Source organism: Pygoscelis adeliae, unplaced genomic scaffold, assembly GCF_000699105.1.
Source record: "Pygoscelis adeliae isolate BGI_AS28 unplaced genomic scaffold, ASM69910v1 Scaffold176, whole genome shotgun sequence".
Lineage (NCBI taxonomy): Eukaryota > Metazoa > Chordata > Aves > Sphenisciformes > Spheniscidae > Pygoscelis > Pygoscelis adeliae.
The window spans coordinates 335841-358583 of NW_008824899.1; the positions used below are offsets into that span (position 1 = coordinate 335841).

The 22743-nt window shown below is 40.6% G+C and overlaps 1 protein-coding gene across 1 annotated transcript in view; it reads right to left on the minus strand.

Annotated features, from left to right (window-relative positions):
- The window catches only part of LOC103917527 (O-acetyl-ADP-ribose deacetylase MACROD2-like), a 269054-nt gene extending 246452 nt beyond the window's left edge, over positions 1-22602 (minus strand). The window contains exons 1-3 of the mRNA XM_009324674.1: positions 22569-22602; positions 21669-21835; positions 19351-19467 (exon numbers count right to left, since the gene is read on the minus strand). Of these exons, the coding sequence (XP_009322949.1) occupies positions 19351-19467; positions 21669-21717 (166 nt within the window). The 5' untranslated portion in view covers positions 21718-21835; positions 22569-22602. The remainder of the gene's footprint in view (positions 1-19350; positions 19468-21668; positions 21836-22568) is intronic.
- Between the last annotated feature and the right edge of the window lie 141 nt (positions 22603-22743).

Sequence of the window (22743 nt, forward strand, 5' to 3'; positions counted from 1 at the left end):
ACTTTATTAATATACACATTTTCTGGAGCTAGATCCATCAAATAATTTTCTTTGGTAACCACAAGGGTGCAAATTACAAGAAATGAAGAATTAGTTAAGATAATCTTCCTACTGAAGCAATAATTTATCCAACCCAGAATTATTCCCAATGCATACAACAACACACAAGCACACCGTTTGCCAACGGCCCCAAAATTCAGAACTAGCCCTGGCAGCAGGTAGTACAGAGAAGAAAAACCTGAACGAAAACACCAACAAATTTAAAATCTAGAGCTTTAACACCTTAAATTGCTCAACTAGAAGGGGGGGCGTGTGTGATACAACATAGGTTAGCTTTCAAAAGATTTGTTATTAAACAATGTTATAATAGGTCCCTTATTCTGGTAAACTTTTAACTTTTGCATCACCAATTCATTTGCATCATACTCAATCTATATAACAGTTCAGTTACCTCAAACACTTCTACAAACACATATTGGCCAAAAGCTTAACCTAGTCTTGCATTGTTAGACATCCACATCATTAGCAAAGAACTAAGAGAAGGAAAGATTGTTTAATTGATTTTTATTATTATTTTTTAAAATTAATTCTTTCCGACACAAGCCAATTGACTCAAGAAGCTTGAGTTCATCTATTGGCCAGAAATAGAACTGAATTGTTAAAGTGACAATTTAAGTGGGAAACAGTTCCCAATCTTCAGAACAAGTGAAATTTATTTGTAAGTAAAAAACCTCAAGGGAAGATTTAGTGTGAAGGAGAAGCAGTCCAGACCAGTTTGGCCCTTTAGTTTTTACAGCAACCTTCATTTTAATTAATTTCCACCAATTCGAGTATACCTGCTCAAATTTGTCAGCATTACAAGCAACCATAAGTAGAAATAAGAAAGTTGCATTTATTTTAGATCTTGGTCTTCTAACTTCAGCACAAGTGACTGATATCAGAAATCATCGTTTATCTCAACCACTCCAAAATAAGTAGTCTCATTCAATTCTACTTTAGATCAGCTATCACATGCCCAGTGCAAAATCCATACAACCTCCAGCAAAAGATATGTTGCCACTATGATGTACATTAGCATAAAGGTAGTCTTGTATTCAAGTGTGTGTATTCAGGAGTTTAATTTCTGTATTTGGCTCCTAAAGTGACTATTCCATTGCCACCAGATCACCCTCAGTGTCTTAACTAAAGCAGAGAGTGTTTCTGTGGAAAGGTATCAAGTTTTTATTATCATAATACGAACCTTGTATCACTCTAACCTAAAAGTTATACTCTTCATCCATTTTTCCACAGAATATAGCCATTGCAGTTAGCTGTTGAGTTGTATTAAAATAAAAATCAGCCTTTGTGACCGATTTACGGAGTCTGATTTATTACCTGCTTTCATGTTAACTGCATTCTGCCAGCAAGAAGGACAGTTGTTTTCCCCATCCCTCCCAGTGAGCATCCTACTGGAGCTCTGCCAAATTTAAAACGCACACCATCATCCTCCCCTTCCACCTTCTGCCCAAGTTACTGCAACACTAGTTAACATCAAATCAAACATGTTGAATTCTCCAAACTAAAATCATTTAAATTTGAATAGAAAGTACAGTTGGATACTACAGTATTTGTGCCAACATGATACAAAAACAAATAACAAAAATCCACCAGGAAGAGCCATGAAGACAACAGATACCACACAGTAAAAAAGCTAATTCTCATTATCACTAATTTCTGAGTCAGAGGGAAAGCAGAGATGTCCCTTAGTCATTTCACCAGCAAGGACATCTAGCTCTTTCTGTGGGGTGCCACACAACACGATGTTGCACACACCGGCACTGCCTCCCGATTTTCTATCCTCCACAGCCTTCACAAGTTTGCCTCTAGTTCTCACTCTTTGCAAGTACTGAATATATTTGAGCATGGTTCTCCTGAGACTCCTTCCCCACGGAAAAGCATTAGTAAATTCACTGCCTCGTGAGGGGGGAAAAAAAAAACACCCAAGCCATATTCCTGTATGACCTACCACATCCTCTTCAGCAAGTCCCTTACCTGCCCCACAGTTCTTGGAAGAGCCCTGATGACCACTGTCCTTAATACAGTTCAGCAGTAAAAGCATATGCTGCCTTGTACATCTTTGATAGATTACCCTCATTCCTTTCAATAAAAGCCTGATTTAACAGAGGATTTGAGCTTGCACTTACTTTATTTCGTTCTGGTTGTTACAGAAGGATGCTCAACACTGACAGAAGTCGTGGAGAGCCAAGTCCTGTTCGCAAAGACACTTAACAAGTCTACTAATATGCTGCTAATTACAAAAGTAATCCCAATATCATACAAATAGTTGTAGGAGAGATGACTGTTTTGCTATTGCCATCTGATAGATCTCTGGGATTGACAGACAATTTCCTAACAAAGTCAAAACTGATATCTGATTTGGGATATTTTCTTCTCCTGTAATCAGTTTAGTCATCTTAGCAGGGACAGCGAAGTCATTCCTGGCCATTACAAATAACTCACTTCCCACCTTTGTCTCCCATCTCTTCCTTTCATCACACACGTTTTTGTCTGCTTCTCAGATTAAAAAGAAACCTGCACTCATTTACTGCAAAGTTTCTTCCCAAGGTAATGATGAATCTCAGATATGCGAATAAGTACGGTAAGTTCTCAAATATGCCCAAGAAACTCAAATGCTGTAGGTATTATCCTGTAATTCATAGTACCGTAACTCAGCAAGGACAAACCAGAATTCCAGGGCATTGCGTATTTTGCAAAGGACACACACCACGTGTACATACTAGCACATCAATAAAAATCCCAGCAGCGACAGATTTACCTCGCACTTGTAGCGTAATGAGACTATTTCTTGCTCTCATTAATGAAACAGCTTTACATACATCCTCAAGAAATAAATCCTCTGAAGTGGTTGCTATGTAACCTAGTCTTCAATACAAGATACAAAACAGGATTTGAGTCCCTAGACTCAGAGGTGTTAAGTTTTTAGAGATAAGAAAGCCTGCTTGCCAAGCAAATCAAATTTTTGCATCTGTCTCCACATTGGTTGTCCAGAATGCACCTTAAAGGCATAACACCTGGAAAGCTAGGAAGATTCAGATATACTCCAGTCCTTAAAAAAAAAAACCCACCCCCAAAAAACCCCATCAACTAAACCCACACCACATCAAGGCTATGACAAAGTCCATCTCAGTTTTAGATGGAGGCATCATAGACTCTGAGACAAGAAAATATTTTGTTTGGTCTGCAGCTGTGAATGAGAAGTTTTCAGGACAAAGCAAGCAAGCAGAGTAAGAGAGACCGAATTTTCTGAAGTACCTCCACAGGAATCCCAGCATAGCTACAATAAAATTTACGAGGCACTAGAAGATTTTTAAGACCATCCAGCTGGGCAGTGAAGACTGCCTAGGAAGGAAGGCTCCCTCCCTGCTGGAAGAACTGCTCCCGTCTCCTTCATCCCCACAGCTCTCCTGGCTCACAAGCAAAACCAAACACGTAGTGAGCACCTGTGCAAGAAGCCTGGCTGCCTTCAGATCACTGGTTTTAATCAAGCCATGGTTAGTAAAATGCCAAAATAGCTGTTGAAACAGGACTGTGGCAGTCTTAAGTATGAGCAATAGCTTCGGCTTTTTGGGGGGGTCTATGCTTGTATACCCCCAGGGAGACCGTTTCTGGGGCTCTCCTTCCCTCCAGAGTAAGACTCTGCCCCCACCTCTACCCCATGTCCACCTCCCCTGAAAAAGTAAAAATAGAGGCTTTTACTGGGAGATACTCCTTAAAAAAAAAGAAACCCGTGATGAGCTCTCACAAAGCAGTGATAGTCAGCATTAGTTTGGCCATCTCAGTTTCCCCCCCAACTCTCGCACAGTGAATTTTGTCATTCATTTTTCTTCCTTAATCTCAAAATTTGTACAAACAGTTATGTATGTTGTGCAAACAGTAGGATTATCAATGGACTCAAACTGCAGTTTAAGCACATTAACATTTCAGGTATTTCATTACAGTTAAGTGTGCACATCAAAAGCAAATAAACCTCTTGTTTTGTTTAATGTGAATTTTACAAGGGTCGTTCATGTAAAGCCTGGCTATCTTATTTCTGAGACAGTACTATCCCAGAGTCTTCATCCCTGATGACTTTCCAGGACCAGTTAATGCCAGCCCTGCCTCTGGAATAAAAAGGCCCTAATTAGTTTGAGACCTTGGGCTAAAAGCATCAACAAAGCAATGGTGTCCCATACAGGTAGATTTCACAACTATTTAGAGCTTTCAGGTTCAGATGAATTCAAAGAATTAATTCGCACATAAAGAAAACTATTAAGGCGGAGTGTAAATGGAATATTCACAAAATTTTGAAATACCTTCCTAAATTCCACTCACAGCACAATAAGAAACTATCGTAAATGACCGTAGGCATAGCTACAGTCAGTTCAAGTCTATTCATTCGAAAGAAATGAAACTAAATTTGCAAAGTGAGACACTGAGGTGTAAACCAACCCCACACACCCCAAAAATCTGCATATTCACAAGCAGGCAAGGACCTAACAGAACCCTAAGGAAACACCCAACATGAAAGCAGTTTGTAAGACTGAGTTTTGAATTTTTTCCCAAGTGCCTACTCAGCCTCTCTGCCAGTTTTCTGACCTAAATAATTCTCAAATTTTCCTCCTCTGCCTAATTAGCCCTAATGCAGGTCTTATCCATCCGTTCTCTGGGGTGATTTTGACAGGAAAAAAATAAATAAATCAAGGCAACGTCTGCTAGGGAAACGTAGCAATATACTGAAAAATATCAAATACAGAAATAAAACAAAAATAAAGACAGCTTTTTTTTTTTTAAACTTTAGTATTGCAAACAAGCTTACTGTAGCTCCTATCAGAAAGCAAAGTCAACGGTCACTAAATCATCTGTGTACCCACACACACGAAGGATAGAGTTGATCCTGTCACATCCTTCCCAAGATCTATTTCAGCTGTTTTTAAAGACACACAACAGTGGAGACACCACAAATGCTCTAGATCCTCCTCTCCCCTGCCACCCCAGCCTCAGGAATGTATTAAGAGTTGAAAATCTTCACCATGAACAGTTGAAAGTTTTTGTCCCACCACCATTTTTCCCTCCAAATCCACCCCATCATCTTCTATCCCTGTGTACACAACCCAACTTCCTTTAGCTTTTTCTAGGTGCCACCCTTTGAGCCTTTAGCCATGCTCCCAACACCTCTGAGCTCTTTCTAGCCACATCTTTCTTGAAGTATGAAGTTCATCCGCTGAGGTCTTAACGCCAAATAGAGCAAATAAGCAGTCCTACCCCTCAGCTTTACTTACAACTCCTTCTAGCTCGCATCAAAGGAAAAAGGCCGTTTACATCTTACACATATGCAGAAAAACTTATTAGATTTAGTGAACAACAACTGCGCTTGGAAAGAAATGCATGAAGTTCTTCAGAACTAAGAGGAAAAAGGACTTTCAGAACAGCTCACTAGAGGGAGCCCCCATAAAGGGCATGAATACGCCCGGCTGATGCAATGGAAAAGGATGGAACAAACCTAACGTCATTGTAAAATCAACTCCAAAACTCAGTCACTGCTAAAATATCCAGGATTTTAAAGTCTAGTACGCCTTAAAACAACTTAATTTTTGAAACAGGTCTCAGACATCCAATTACAGAAATCCCTACAGCAATACCAAAGAGCTTGCAACCAAAGGGAGGAGAAAAAAAATACAGCTGGAAGGGCTTCTGTTAAAAACACACCTTTATTTTAAAACTATTTGATAATGAAAGAGCAAAACACACACAAAGTAGTAAAAACAGTTATTAGAACCCCATAGTATAAAGCAATACCTATGGCAAAGAAAACGGCTCTTGGCACTCCACAAGCAAAAGCAGCTAAGAGAAGAAATCAAAGAACAAGTGAGAAGGATTTACAGCAGCTAGGCTCACAGGCTCGCAGTATTAGAATGAAATTTTGTTTAACAAGCCAGACGACTGAATGTTTTTTCCCCTCTAGTTCATAAAAACAAGAGTAACAGACTGAATTGCAAGAAACAAAGCTGAAAATGAGAGTTTCATCATTTATAGTCAGCTTTAGAATTCACAGCTGAAGGAAGTAAATTAGTTCCAAGTTAAAAATAAATAATAAGTCTGCCTGCTACCTTTTCCTTAGCTACTAGTAGCTACAACAGCTACTAGCAGAAACATGTATTCCCACAAGGAAGGCTTCTCCAATAGCAGTCTATAACATGATCTGGAAACAGCACTGGTGAAAGAACCTGAGCAAGGGACAAGAGTCCCAGCATCGACCCCAGACAAGAGCCAGCCCTTCCACTCCTAGGAGAATCCTCAGGAAAGGCTGGACTGGGACACAGCTCCACTTTTCTTGGGCTGCGGAAAAAGCAAAGGAGTCGAGCGAGCTTTAGAGTGCACCTGACCACAGGGAAAGGTACAGCAACCATTCTGCTACATACTCTGTGCACTCTTCTCTTCAGTGCCCTTGTGTTGTTTGGTTTTTTTTATGCTTTGTTTTTACAAGTGTCTTGTACAGATTAAAAATGACAAACTATTAGCAATTACCAACCTCACATTTAACACAGCTTTCCATTCCATTTGTTTCTGCATTGGCTTACGGAGCATTAGAAAAGACAGATTGGAAGATCTGTTACATTACGTGCCTGCTTCTACTCCTACTAACCGTGGATGATTCTACAGGAAAGGCAATTACTTATCTAAATCAAGAGAAGCATTATTTCCATATGTTCCATCACCAGGGGGAAAGCATTCACAGATGCACTCTAGTACTTCAGATCTGTAGTACAGATTTGCTCTATCACTTCTTGGACTTAAATGAGATCAGAACCTGAGCACAAGGAAGAAACATCTGTTACAGACAAATCACTTTCTACCTAGCCAAAAATGCTGCACATCACGCAAGTCAAAGGCACTCGATGATGAACACCAACACCTTCTCCCTGGCTGCACACTCTGCCAACATGCTCTGTCTCAGCTAATTACGAAGTGGCATAATTGGATTAGCCGAGGACTGTAGCCAAGTACGAAGCTTATGAGGCATACAGACACCACAAATCACTGAACGGATGAGGTTGGGTGGGACCTCTAGAGATTGTCAAGTCCAACCTCCCTGCTCAAAGCAGGGTCACCCAGAGCAAGTTGTCCAGGACCCTGTCCCAGCTGGATTTTGAGTATCTCCGAAGACGGAGACTCCACAACCTCTCTGAGCAACCTGTTCCGGTGTTCAGCCACTCTCACAGTAAGGATGTGTTTTCTTATGCTCAGAAAGAATTTCCTCTTTCAACTTGTGCCTGTTGTCTCTTGTCCTGTCACTGTGTATTGCCGAGAAGAGTCTGGAGCCATCTCCTTCACACCCTCTCATCATAGGTTTATAAATATTGATCAGATCCTATCTGGGGCATCTTTTCTTCAGGCTAAACCCCAGCTCTCTCTAGGCCTCTCCTTGCAGAGATGCTACAGTCCCTTAATCATTTTTGTGGCTCATCTGGTACATCAACTACACTTCCCAGTTTTGTACCACTCGCAAATTTGCAGAGGTTGTACTCTGCCCCATCTTCCAGATCAGGAGGTCATGGTATTTCCCATTCAAGGTTTTTCAGGAGGTATGAAATATCCCCATCTGAGGATGTAAGCGTGACTTGACATCCACTAGTTAACCAAGGAGCCCACATCCAATGAACCACACGGTAACTGAGTTCAACAGTGCTATAACACATCTCTCTAAAGCTACTGCAAAAAGCCCAGAACTAACTCACTTGGTCCAAGTTAAATGTAGTGATATGGCTATCAGCAGCCCACGAACAGGGTTGTAAATACTAGCCTCTACTTTTCAGCCACATGATTGAATCGGAGCTGTTGAAGACTGTGTTACACATTAAAGAGAGAAAGAGTGGCATACCATGAGAATTGATAAAAATAGCCAGTCAGTCGTAACAACCCACACAACGTTCATGCAAAATGCAGTTATTCTTGTGTTACAAGGATCTTGCATAGTCCTTACAGTGTTATGTTCCAACCTTTTCCTCAGTCTATCCCACACAGCTCTCTATGTCCCCCAAAAACAAAACTGAGAGGCAAAAACCCCTTTAAGACTGGGAGCAGAGGAAGGAGAGAATGGAGAAGCTTGCCCTTTTTCTGAAGTTTTTGTAAAACGAGGGAAGACTTTGTATGGAGTGCAAAAGTACCAAAGACCAAAGTTTGAGAAAGCAGTAATAACAAACAAGAGAACAAGAAAAAGAATACATTCTCAATTCTTATTTGTGATGCAACCCGGTCTGCAGGGACATGCAATTGTCAATTCATAAATCAAAGTTTCCTCACTTCAGTGGCATGCACAGTGACAGCAAAGACACAACATAAGTAGGCTGAGGCCCTAGGGTATTTGTGTGTTTACTTGGAGTCAGCATCCAGCTGCTATGGTTGCTATGCTTGCTTCTGCTGGCTTGAGATTCCATGATTTAGGGTCCATAGGAACAGCTGCTGGTTTAGCTGTGACCCAGAAGGAGCTGTGCTTTATGTATTTAAAGAAACTCAATCACTGTCTTGTTTGGTGGTTTGTTTTTGGTGGGTTTTTGTTTTTTTTTTTTTTTAAATGTGAGCAATGGAACTCTACTTTTTCTTTGTGACTATATACTGGAATAAAAATGCTGTTGGACAGTGTATTTACTAAGTTCTTGCCCAAGCCTGATTATCAGTACCTCAATCTGAGGGATAGCAAGAATTTTGATACACAGATCCTTCTTCCAGAACAGCAGTGTGCGTTGTACTGAAGTACATTAAACGGTCAACCAAGGTCACATGGAGGCAAGAACTACACTGCATCAACTCTGACTCAATTCCTACTTTATAACCTCCTCTACTACAGAGGACTTAATTAACAATCAAAGTTCAAAAGTTGAGAGGAAAAAAATATTACACTCGTGCCTTGCAGAAATATGTTGCTACTTTTCTGTAAAGCTAAAAGACTACAGGTGATGCTACTTCGCTAGATTCCTTCAAAGACAAAGCAGATCACCTTCACTGCAAGAGTTGTGTCTTGGTAATATCACAGCTTTCATACATCTATTCCTAGTTCCATCTACTCAAATCAATCCAGTACCTCCTGGGATAACTATGAGCCTTCATCCAAGACTCGCACTACCAGCAACACAGTATTCCTTCACTCAGCTTTAGAAACTAGCTGGAAAAAGAATGCCTTATCACGAGCAACCAGGTGTTAGGTCTTCAGCAGCATCGATTTTATTTATCAAGAAGTGAAAAACCATTTTTAATAGGTGTGCACAGCACATACAGCATGAAGCAGAATTAAAGTAGGTTTATAGTGGGAAACCACAAATTCATTAGCTTTCATTCATTAGCTTACTAAGCAGTCAGACAACTTGTACTCTACATTCTCTGCTTTTTTAATTCCCTACAAAAAAAAATTCTCTAGTTTAGCATTACAGCCTTTTGTAGTACTTACCGTGGGGCTTGGAAATAAAAACTTACTACCAGCAAACTATGAAACTTCTGCAAAACTGTCAGCGAATATTCCACAGCATTGCCATTCAAGAACCTCTCTGCATGAGACATAGTGACAACTGCTTACCAGATGGGAGCAGGAACTTTAGTTTTCTAGTACCAGGGGACAGGTAGGTAAGTTTTTATGCAAGTACAGAAGATAATGTTTTCCGCATTAAGACATCAGGCTTGGTGGGTAGCGCTTACCTTGCAGAATTTCCCCTCCCCTACTCCCCGAGATACCACGTGTAATTTGCCACCCTAAGAAACAGTAGGGCTTCAATCCAAACAGCAAGGTACAGTAGAAAATCTTCAATATTTGAAGAGGACTCTACCAAGACCCATTAGTGTTGCAAGTCATACTTGCTTACTTTAAGGCCTTGAAAAATAGAAAGTAATACAAACTCACAAGCAGTTACAAACTCACTAGCAGTTAGGAGAAAGATTTAGCTCTATCTTCTTCTGCATGTCTACCTGGAAAAAAGACACACCAAACCTCAAGGCCATTAAGTCAATATAGGCACATGTTGGTGTGCACCGCCTATTCTGTCTCCATTTAGTTATTTGCAATACACTTACAAACCTTCTCGTGTAAGAACTCTGGTAGCAATGCAGAAAGGGGAAAAAAAAAATGGAACTCTACTTTTTCTTTAAATATAACCGATTCATACCCTCAGTGACAGTTACATAAAGTCTGGAGTTTGCTTTCAGTTGATGTAGATTCATTAAGTATTCCCACAAAGGGACAGCACTGCAACACACAGTATGTTTGTAAGAGAGCAGTGTCTTTTTTAAAGAGTACCTTATTCATACAGAAAAGATGACATTAAGCACACAGGAATAAATCCAATGCAGGCTGAACTTCAACTACAAATTGTATTTGTGCAGCAAATGAAAAACAACTTACAACACCTTTACAGACTAACCATCAGTACCAAAGAGACAACCAAAAAGGCCCATATTTGCATAAACAAGCCTCTGTGAAAAAACAAAGGGCAGATAAATGTTTTAAAGCAAGACAGATGTGCAACCAGTTCTACACTTTCTTCATATCCACATTATAGATGGACTGAGTCTTTTGGACAGGATCCTCTTGATAGAAAAGACTGCTCTACAGTTTAACTCAGTATTTGATCACGAACTCCTAGAGATGCTACTAGTGCAAAGGTGCATGTAGAGAACTACTTCCACTTTCAGAAATAAATGTATTGACTATAGCAGCACAAGGCTGAGGGGTTTAATTTTGTAAGACGTGCATTCTATAGCATCCTGTCCACAAAGAGACAGCTGGAAACTTTGGAAAAGGCCCTTGTTCCACACACTTCTGCAAACATGCCAAGTCAACATGCAACAGCTGCAAGTCTTAGTACCTTTCCTGCGCACAAACATTATGCTTCCCCCTCCCCCCCATTTAAGAAATATTTCTTAGTGAAATGGAGCCACACATAAAATTGTAATTTCAATGGGTTTTAAAGCTGTGCAAAATAGAAGTTTATATTTAAACTGGATTGTTAAGCCTTCTCTCCAGCACAGAAGAGCATTTTCTGTACATCATAACAAACACGTCTGTATGCAGCACTTCCTACAGGGCTGAGGAATTCTGTGTCAAATGGATTTTCCAACGGCACATCAACTAGACGGCCTCTCACAGAGAAAGCCACATATCACTTCACATAGGAAGTACTACAACAACTTATTCGGACATTAGTTGGTTTGTTAGAGACATTTCTACATGGTGAGCAGTTCGGCTCTAGTGAACCAAAAAAGGGAAACCAAGCTTATCTGGTTTCCAACGATTGGGTTTTTAACACATGTGTAATCAAGTGTTTAATTGTGCATGAAGCAAGTGCAGCTATGCATGAAAGTTGGTTAATATGATCCAAACGGACAGCTCAATGAGCTTAAACTGCGTCAGTGATCCCCCTACCTTATCAAGGGAGTTAAACCGGTATCCTTATGTGGTGGTTAATTTTCAGACTTGATGCAAGCCTCCCACATCCAAAGAGCAGCAGTTGACAGGCCTACCCTGTGTGATCGCTAATTATTATTAGCCCCAAGCAGCAAATCCTAGTTGAAGCAATAGTTCAGCACCTCCACGAATGTCTGTCACATCTAAGCTACAGTGAATTAAGACAAGCCATACCAGTCTCTTATCAGAAGAGGCTCCTAGTCTTCTGCAGGAGGACATCAGCTTGTTCCACCTACACTTGAAGACATCCAAAAGTCATGCAGGCAGTTGACAGGGCAACAGGTCTATACTAGTAAGCCATGATAAGGGTACAATTTAACAGCTTGATCTGGGCCTCAACCTAATCATAGACACATGGCTTCTAGTCAGGCTGACACATTGGCTCACATCTGTCTGCAAAAGATATGCCACAATCCATCATAATTACAGATTATGGCTTTAGCCAAGCTACCATATCGAGCAAGACTAGAAGACTTACTGAAACTGTCTTTGTAGAGCAAGAAATTAATTTGGGGACTTGATCTTGCAGTCCCCCATGCTCAAAAGGAGCTCATCCTTTATACACAAAAAAGGGGAAGGGAAAAAATAATAATCAAAGGAGAAAAGACAGACATATACATAAAGACAAATTACTGGAAACCAAGATGTTTAACTTATTACTTTTCCCCGACATATGTTAAACTATCTCACTCAAGGAGCTACTATTCTTCTTCTTTCCCTTAGCAGTCTTGAGTATGAGACAAGTCATCCACTGACAAAGTCCACACAGGAACTTGAGAAACCCCACACTTCCTCAGCAATTTCTGAGGAACAGCACATACTGACTTAGACACAGCATCACTGCTGCTAAAGCCATCCTTCCTCACAATCTGAACGAGCCTACCAGCTGACAGCACACTATCTCATCCGGACTTTCAAACTCCGGTTAGTACTTCCGTAGGGACCTCTGTACAAAACTTCAGCACACAGTGATGTTTAGTAGCTGCAAAAAAAGGATTCTCATATTGCATGGGACAAAAGCTTGGGAGTTATTAATCTGGTCAACCCTCGTGTCACCAGCACTTAAACATAAGACATACTCTTTCTGGCAAAGACGTGCTTAACTTCCCTTTGCATCTCCACCTACTATTACTCTCTAAGACACATTAAGAGCTTGCAGAGCTTCAATAAGAATCCTAATTTATTGTCGAAAGCGGCATCCTTTCCTACAGTTAACTCTCACCCCTCGAGGAGCTGGCTGCCACTGGAGATAAGAGGGTGTTCTCAGCTGCATGCAAAAGGGCCACAAAACAATAACTCTATCAAGGATCTGTATAAGCTTAACACTGTGTGGAAGTGAACTTGTTAAAAAAAAATCATGGAACAGCAGCTTAAAAAGAAGTCATCATCTTAATTACATCAAAGACAAGTGATTTACTTTCTTATAGAGAGGATTAGCCACACTGGATTATGTGTTCTTAACCTATATAAACAGAACTGATTTTTTGCTTTTTAATAATCATCTCACACTTGCTGGAAGCAAGACTTTTCAGTTTTTCCCCAAAACACTTTAAAGAAAACTAACGCAAGCATCATTTCTTTGACAGCTAATCCATCCTACAAAGGTTATACGTGTGCAGCTCACCAGGCAATTACAAGGTCAATTGAATACATACTGGATCTTTTTGTTTACTGTAGCTTTTTCCCCCACCGTACTAAACACACTGCTTTATCCACTTATATCAGGGACATCACTAACTAGATAGGAATACTTGCCTCTAAAAACAAACCAACCCCCTCACGCCAGGTTATTTCTCAGTTTACACTCAAGTAAGCATGCACCTGAAGAGTTTTTCCAATCTCTGTGCTGTGCAAGGCTATCTTTGGAAAAGAATAACTGAAGTGTATGTTTAGGAAGACAGAAAGGTGTGTGGGGTCAGCAGATCACATGGTCAGATTTGTACCCCTCTGCAGCTCTGCATCTATTCACAACAGATCCCTAAAGGGCAGCCAAGAGTCTGGGAGAAGCAGAGCACGCAGGGCTCCGGTTACTCCCTATTGCTCTGGCAGCCCTTGATAACATAAACCACCTCAGCCTTAAAGTCACTCTGCATTATGCCATGGGCATGCAAGACTCCTGGATGCCTTTAGAACAGGCTAATAAGCTGCAAACGTGGTTTGCTGGTGTTACCACTCCCGTTCCTTTGCTGCTTCCTTAATATATGCATGACATGGACAGACAACAGAAATGAGCACACAGATTTATAGCCACTTCATTTCCTAAGTATTCAAAATACTTCATTACCACGATCTTCACACAATTCATAGAAGCCACAGATGTTAGTCTTTTAGTGGAGCGCCCCCAGCTATTATACACAGCAATTAATAAGCAGTGATCTCCACATGCATCTAAATGACACAGCTTTGTAACCTTCAACACACTAGTCTTCAAGAGACCTCGTGATAAAATGTTTAACATGAGTAACAGAGCAGCATGCCAATATATGAGAAGTAAGGACAAAACTAAATACAGCACTGAGTTTAAGCGAAGCTGGAACTCGCATTCAAGGCCACAGCTAATAGCAGGAGATCCTGAACTGCGGCGCACAAGTTATTGTGGTTTTCTATGTGAACTCAGCTGAAAAACTGCTGTACTGTGAACTTAACCAAACAAAGAGTTTCAGCAGCAAAAGCACCATTTTCATTGACTGACAGATAGCAAGCGTCACACTGAGCTAAGATGTCTCAATTTACTTTCATCCTTGTCACTCAGCTAGAAATCTGTTCTAAAGACAGTTGTTAAAGTCACTATAAGAAAAAAAGATAATACAAGCTGATGGACTTGTTTTTTTTTGGGGGGGGGGGATGGTCTTGAAGCATACTGGTCTCACATAGCTATTACAGACAGAACTCGCTGATTGTCGGGCAACTTTTGACAATCTTAATGTTCCAGTAGAACATGATTTCTTTTCCTGTATAACTCACTGAAAGTAACGAGTGGTTTGGAGAGATGCTATTTCTCACTTATAGACATCTGGCTGAATTTCACTGCAGCTTAGTAGTGGCATTACTTTCCAAAGGCTGTTTGATGATCATCACACCTTGATTCCTCGTTCCCACAAGACAGATATTCACATCAAACAGCACCACATGGAGATGCTCTGAAGAACCCAATATTACCTGTGGTTAGTTAACCACCTCAAGAAATGCTAGTCAACGGAGCTCAGTATTACCACACATTTTCTTTTCAGCATGAAGGATTTTGAGTGGCTCATCTAGATGCTTTGTCTCTATAATCCTGTGTCAACTCACTGTGACTATTTAGAAAGCTACAGATTCATAGTACAAAGATGTTTATTAAATCCAAACCTTACTATTATACATAAAAACCTCAGTGTTAAAGTAGATTAATTTGAATACAGTTTGAACCATATCATTATCTAAAAATATACCAGATTAAGAAAATCCAGAGCCTGCCAAAACACCTAATCATACTTCAAGACTTGCTTAAAAAGAAAAAAAAAAAGAGGACTGCAGAAATTTCATGTCATTTAATCTTAAACAAAAATAAAAGACTGAAGACACTCAGTTACTGTGTCCCTCCATTTTAACTTCATCCATTCAAAAGTAGTTCTTACCATTAGCAAAGATCTTTTAAACCATCACCTGAATTTGCTGTTTTCTTGGCACTGCTGCTATACCAATGAATCCCAGAGACTGTGAGAGTCAGCAGGACTGTCAGCTGCCTTGAGTTAAACTATATAATTTATTCCATTTTCTGAATTATCCCATTAATACAACAAAACAGGTTTTGCATGTCACCAGTAGAAACTCAGTGACAACAGAATTCCTGAGGACCATGATTTTTCGAAAAGCTTTCAAGAAAGTTTTCTGAAGTCATTTCTCACATTCCCCACTAAAGAGTAAAGACATCTTTGGGAATAACTGTGTACCCAAGAAAAAGCTAATATACATATTTAACTTAAAAAAACCACTCTAGTTATTCATCTGCATGGTGGCATTTTATTCACCAAGCATCACAAAACATAAGTTACCATCGCTGTACAGGATGAGTGCCTAGCATAAAGTGGTATATAATAAACAGCATTGAAGTGAAGGTATACAAATTCCAGAGCTTCAGAAAACAAGTCCATTATTCGCACGTTGTCAGGAGGGAATGCTGCTTCAAAGTACATAACAGAACAGATGAGATGTGTCTTCCTTTGGTATATCTGAAGGATAAGTGGGAGGAACGACGGATTACAGTATACATGTACTATCCAGCCCTGTATGACAAGACTATTCTTCATTTCCAAAGTGGACAGTTCCTCATTTCCTTAATAAATGCAGTTAAAAGAGAAAGCTTTTACATTTACAGAAGTACTTCAAGAACAAGAACTTTCTTCCCTTCCTACCATCCCCTCTGACATTAGAGAATACCACTTGTCAATAACAGCAGTGAAAAGTGAACAATGTTATGATATTTGATCTCTTGAGGTCTGCTTGTGCAGCCTGGCAAGCTGTATGCCAAAACTCAGGGGTGTTGACAACGTAGTCCTTCTGGAAATGCACGTGCCCACGACAGCTTGCTTCCCGCAGTTCAGAGTGGCGGGCACCAGGCTTAGTCCCTGCATTCCACATTACGCCCGCCTCAAAAAACAAAATCAAAAAGTATCAGAAATATTGACCAGGTTCCATGCCAAAACACACGCCAACTTAATTTCTTATGGCTAGTCATTTCCATATAAGGACACCTGCAAAAACCGTAGGTTTGTTTTAGTCACAGAAGAGCAAAACAAAGACAAAAACTATACACAGCTGCTTTCAACTTGCAAGTGTTTTTTATAGCAGCAAAGGTGTTTGAAAAAGACAAAGCCCTTGTCAGCTGCCATTCAGAATTCCCTAACTTCACTCCTCAGAAGCCTTTACATTATTATACATCCCTGTTAAAAAGACTTCCAGCCTTGCCAAAATTTACCTTAACACCAACTTATTCCAAGCTTTACTGGTTTTCTTCAGAGTTTAGTTCGGAACACAGCTTCGTACCAAAGGGTAGAGGAGGAGGAGTGGGGAAGAAACACTTTCCTCCACAAACTAAGGTATGTTCTCCAAACTTGTCAATAAAGAGCATGCAGAATTATCATGGCGATCAGGTTGGTTCCTTCCCAACAGGAACCTTTTAGGTCATTTCAGTTTCAGCAGTTCTGCACAGAAACTTCTCAATAATCTCCTGTTAAACTTCCATATAACAAAAGCGTGCCTAACTGGAATCTCCTAACACTCTCCAGCGAGTCATCTGCATTTAAAAATGGGTACCATAAAGCTTTTGTATTGTTCAAGCAGTTTTTCCCTAAGAGTCAGTACAAAGATTTGTGCAGTACTGAACACCCTTAATTTCCAGTTGAGTATCTACGGGGACTATTGCCGGCCCAGATGCTCTACCCTTGTACAGCTTCTTACTCCAGCGGCTGGTTGATTGCACCTGCTTCACTTTATTTGTTCTTGGTTCCTTTCTTGATTTCTCCTCATCACTCTTCCTGAACAGCCACTCCACGCTTTACTAATCAGTCATTTTTTTTCCACTGTATAGAGCGTTGGAAGTAAATGGTAAAGAACTTTTTCCACATTTCCCATCAGTTGCTGTCTTGGCTTGTCAAGCGTACAGACAATTATTCTTCCCCCCTCCCCCACCCCTTCAGACCTCTTCAGTTTGTTACTGCAAGAAGTAGCCTTTCACTTGAAGAAAGTACCAGAACTTGGGCAGGGCATTGTCAAGTCATTACTGATTTCATCATACCTGGGGCTTCAATTGCTCTCTCCAGAGTCTCATTTAAGTTGTACCAGTTGCCCTCCGTATGTCCCAGTATACGGAACAGTCCCAGTATACGCATCACTACTGTGCCTCAGCAAGAAGACTTAAAATCTAGGTTTTTGGTATTTCAGCTCAGAAAGACAGTTCTTGCACACCCTTGATACCCTCAGAGCAGGGTCAACATTTAAGGGAAATAAAGTTTGAAACAGATGCAGTAACTGTCACATTAATATACATATTTAATTGCACTGATCGGTTGAAACATGGAAGCATTTCAGCAGCCTAACCTTCTAGAAGTTCACTATTCCACATGGCTTATTTACAACAAATACTCAAAGAAAACAAGCGACTACAGATATTTTCTCCTGAATGTACAGTATAACAAAAGCTTCAAGCAGCAGAGAATAAGTGTTTCAGCACAACTTCTGCCTTCCAGCATTTTTTGCAGTGTACTGGGTACTAACAGAGAAGAATGCAAGAGCAGCTACAAGAAAATAAATTCACCACTGCCATGATTCAAGACCCACATATTAGACACTGACATTTTGCTTATGTGAAGTGTAACAGCAGTCACAACCTAAATCCACACCTTGTCACATTCAGCAGCCCAAGTAATACAAGATCTGTGAATTTTAGCACATTACACAGAATCTGAGAGCAGTTAGAATAAAAACATAGTTTAGGCTAGAACAGATAAAGAGTCTCCCAGTTAAACCACATGATATACTGCATATCCCCATGTACCGCAGGCCTCCAAAATGAACTTTGGAGAAGTCAGGTAATCTTTTTTATTTTTATGCAGCCTTTGTTTTCTGGATGGACAGGCTTCTCGACATTGTAAGATATAAAAGACCTACTCTAATGGGAGAAAGAGGTCTATAGGTACTGTTGTAATACAACTACTCACCAGCATTGAAGAGCTCAGCAACCTCCGAGATTTTCACTTCAAAAGTCATTAAAGATGCTTTTAGGAGTAGATGATAGCATTAGTTGTTTATGACAATGGCATCTGCTAATCTGTCAGCTCATCCAGATTGTACTAAAAAAGTGTTACAGCTTTCCCATTTTATTAGAGACAGCTGATTAGTTCCAGGCCTCATCTCACCTGGAGTATTATCATAAAGACCATGTACACCTGCAGCCACAAGATTACTCTACACATCTGTTCACACAGGCAAGTACTTGCTCATAATAACAAGTGTCAGAAAACTAGTCCTGTATCTGCAGAAACAGGAAACACTAAGTCTCATAGTTAGATCCCCTTCCAAAAAACACAAGCTTCAGCCAAGTAAGATATCAAGACATAGAAAGGAAAAAGGAGGAAACCAGCTCGGAAAAAGTCCCTCTTCCACACACTCGTGTGGATGAAAGAGAACTAGACAAGAATGAGGCACTGCTACAGAATTACGTACAGAAAACAGTTCTCTGTGTAAGCGAATCAGATTCTCATTTTTGGTCAGCCTTCACTGCAAGTACTTAGACAACTCTACTGGTGATCATAACCATGATAACACTGCACATGCTAAGAGAAGGGGCTTTAATCCAGGCCGGGCTTATGTTCCTTAGCCCAGGAAAGCAGGCAGGACCATGAGTAAGAAATGCTGTTTTCAAGAGAGGCTTCAAATCCAATCTTCTCCCGTTTCTGGATTTTCAGAAAACAACAGAACTTGCACAAACCCCTCTGCTTTTCAGCCACCTACAAGAACAACACTATTTTGCCCAGATTCCCCATACTGTTATGCTCACTGAGTTTCAAAGACAAAGTTCATTAGGCATGGCCGACTGTTGGAGTATCTGGAAAGTAAGACTCATGCAGAGAATAGCTATTTTACACACTTAAGGGTATCAGTGTTATTATGACTCTGTCTGGGGATACTTGCAGAATTAGTGGAAACCAGTGAGGCTTTAAGAAATTTTGTTCGGGTTCCCCCCCCACCCCGAAGCTCTTGTCGCCATGTTAGGCTGCCACTGTTAGTGACAACATGGGTTCTAAGTCTTGGCCCTCTTGAAAGTAACTTCAGATCAAGAAAACAGAATGGTCTATATTTTAAGAGTCCCCTGTTTTACTTACCATCACTTTCACTCTTACTTTTTAAGTCTTCCATCCACGTTGGAATACTTTTCAGTGCAACATAATCCCTTAAGTACTCTTTGCGTCTTTCTTCCAAGGTCATCTTCAGCAAACGCTCTGTTCAGGGGAAAGAGAAATTTAAGGAGTTTTGCAAGCTTTCATATATTCTTGCACATTGGCCAAGTAGTGACCAATTCAGCGTCCTTGATGCAATTAAATCCCATTTGAGAGAACCAAGCACGGGTGATTCAATGAGTTACAAGTAATAGGAGCCAAACACAGCGCATCTGAACAACTGCATGAGCCTATTTCTGGATATCCCAGTTCAGCAAAAAGAAATGCCTCTTCACCGCTCTCTCAACTGTCCAGACTTCCTCCCCCCCATCACTACTGTGCCTCTTCTTCCTGCCACTTTAATTCAAGGATCAGAGGACTAACAGCAAGTTTATTAAGTAGGGAATTATTGTTTTACAGAAAGTTTTCAGGTATTAAAGTCTGTTCTTTAGGTTCTGCATCTGTAAACCAGAACTTTAAAAAAAAAGTTAGGAAGATCAAAATTGAAACATTTCTACTGAAACGAGTTTGCTAATGCCAGCAAGTAAAGTAAGGAGCATGGCACAAAATTAATAGAGTGCTACTACATTACAAAAGAAATTAGAGCTAAAGCAAATGTTATGTCACTTTCTAGATGGCTGGTGTGATAAGAAAGGCATTTTTGTTTGGTTTTTTGTTCTGCAAACAATGTAAATTTCAGCATGAGAAAGCTGCTGTCATTTGCTTTAGACACATCCAGTGGCATTTAATCCCATTTTGGGCCAAAAATCAGTAGCGGTAGAAAATACTAGGATATCTGTTAGCTACCCAAGAGTAAGTAATACAAGCATCTAAGTCTGACAAACTTTGGCTGAACGTAATCCCAAGCGGTAGGAAAGCCCACTGCCACCCACCGGCTAAACGTGTTTCTAAAAAGCAGACCAGGACCAGCACGAACTGCATCTTCTGGATTTAAAGCGCTGCAAAACGGAACCTGGGTTTAAAGTGAGCAGCATGGGTTAAGCTTTAGAGATTTTTATTTGAGCAGTAATATGACACACTTGGTTACCCCACTAAAACACATATGGATGGTTGTTTTCTCCTGAGAAAGTCACTGTGTCTTTTTTCAGACATTTAGTGAAAAGTAAAGTCTCAAAGACTGTACAATTACGACGGCTACTGCCAACTTCACTCTTCTTCAGACCTTGCTATAAATGGGCTAAGTTCTAACATAAGAAAACAACATCCCAACGACCCAACACTGCAAACAAACCCAGAGCTTCAGCAAGACACTGTACCTGCTTTTTGCGGCCACGTCCTCTTCTCCCTCCCCACCTCATCAATGCTTAGTATTAGTTCAGCACACGATGCAGAGCTTCTCCCCTTCCAAAGGGGTGGGGGGGGGAGACTGTAGAGCATATCGCGATGCCTATATGCTAATCAAATTTATGGATCTGTTTTTACCAGTGGCACTGTACTACTATTAGCATACTAATAGTTTTTCTTGACATATTAATCAGTAATAAATGCTCTCTGATGATTCAAGAGTTTTTAGGGGTGTAGGGGAGCGCTAGACCCATGTTATTTGCCTTTGGCATAAAGGACTAGATGGACATGAAAAGAATATTTTTGTCTCAAGTTGAAGGAGCAGTGAGCAAGTTAAACATGGAAACTGCTTCTCAGATCAAACCTTAAAAAAAAAAGAAAATCACTTTCACTGTGTTTTGGGTTTTTTGGGGGTTTTTTTGCAAAACAAAGTTTGCTTTATTGTTTAAATACAGGTTGCAATCAGCACAGTCCAAAAACCAAAGGTAGGTTTTGAGCACAGACTCCCTTATCAAAATAAACTTATTTTGATATTTTTTGACAGTATTACTGACTTCTTCGGTTGACAAAAACACTTCTCTCCCATTATTCAGTCTTGGTATCTTAATTGGATATTTACAAATGGAAAAGTAAAGCTAATGTGATTACGATTGCCATTATGCACAACAGATATGCACGTAACTCCACTACTTGATCTTCAAGCATACAAAACACCAAGTATTTAACATGCACATTACAAGTACTACAGAAAGGCAAACCTGAGAGTGTCTGTGTGTCTCTGCATGTCAGGTCTGAGGGACTGACAAGCAGAGGAAGTTTGACTGCCTTTTGCTGAAGGGGTTACAGAGCCAGTTCTGTGCCTTCAAAACACAAGTTCCTCTCTATAGGAAAGTTTTATAAAACTTTAGTCTTGCGAGTCAGCAGTGAGAATTTAAACTGAGTCTTAGTTATACACAAACCTCCTGGAAGATGCTTCCAACAGCCTGAGCTGCAAGTAGTTTTCTGCATGTAGCTCTATGAAGCGCCTTTGAAAGTTTGTGGGCAGACCAATCCTGGGTCTAAGACTCTGAAATAAACTCCAGTCCCGCTCCTACTCTGTTTCAGCTGTCCTCAAGCAAGATCCACCCTGGGAGAACATGGACCAACCCTTAATTACCAAGAAAGTAATTAAGAAAAGCAAGCGTATTGTCAGTGGGTTTGAACTCAATATTTAGCAATCAGTGCTTTTTCTTTTTAAAAAGAAAGTTCTTCAGAATATAAAAGGCTGAGAACGATTGCACTCAGACCTTCATGGGAAGAGTAGAACCCACAAGCACAGCCAGCTTTACAGGGGGGCGGGAGTACCTGGGAAAGGCAAATGCAGACCTAACAAAAGATGTGATTTCAAAAGTACAATCTGGGTAGGAAGGAAAGAAGTTGGGCTTCTACAGTTTTCCTCTCTAGTAAAGAAGGTACTTGGTACGAACAGTCACACAGGGCTACAAGCTGAAGAGCAATGGCAACAATAAATGCGGAAGTTTTTTCTGCCCTCCTCACTCAAAATACCCAGGGCCAGCATCATCAGCATGGTGCTGGAAAGCAGTTACTGGAGCAGAAGACTGGCAAATGCTGTTCGTTCTCACTAGGCAAAGAGACACAGAGTTCTGGCCAGCTAGCACTCACAAACACGCTTCCCCAGATAGAAAAGTCTCACCGGCAGTAGAAAAGTCTCACCGGCAGTCGTGAGCTCCGGTCTGCATTCAGTAACATCACCGTACTGATAGAGACCACCATCCTCACAGCTGACTAAGACAACAAAAGCGTGCCTGCATCTCAGGTTTCCAGCTTCCCCTCCAGCCCCTCCACTCAACCCTCCTTACCAAGGGTTCGAGTTCACGTGCCAGGCTATGGATTCACACAGACAGCAGCAGAGCTGGAAGAGACAAGTGGGAGTAACAGGAACATTCACCAGAGCCTACCAGAAACCTTTCCCCATCTGCCCCCAGCACCAAAACAGCATTTTTTGAAGGTAATGACATACAGCATTAAGGACTT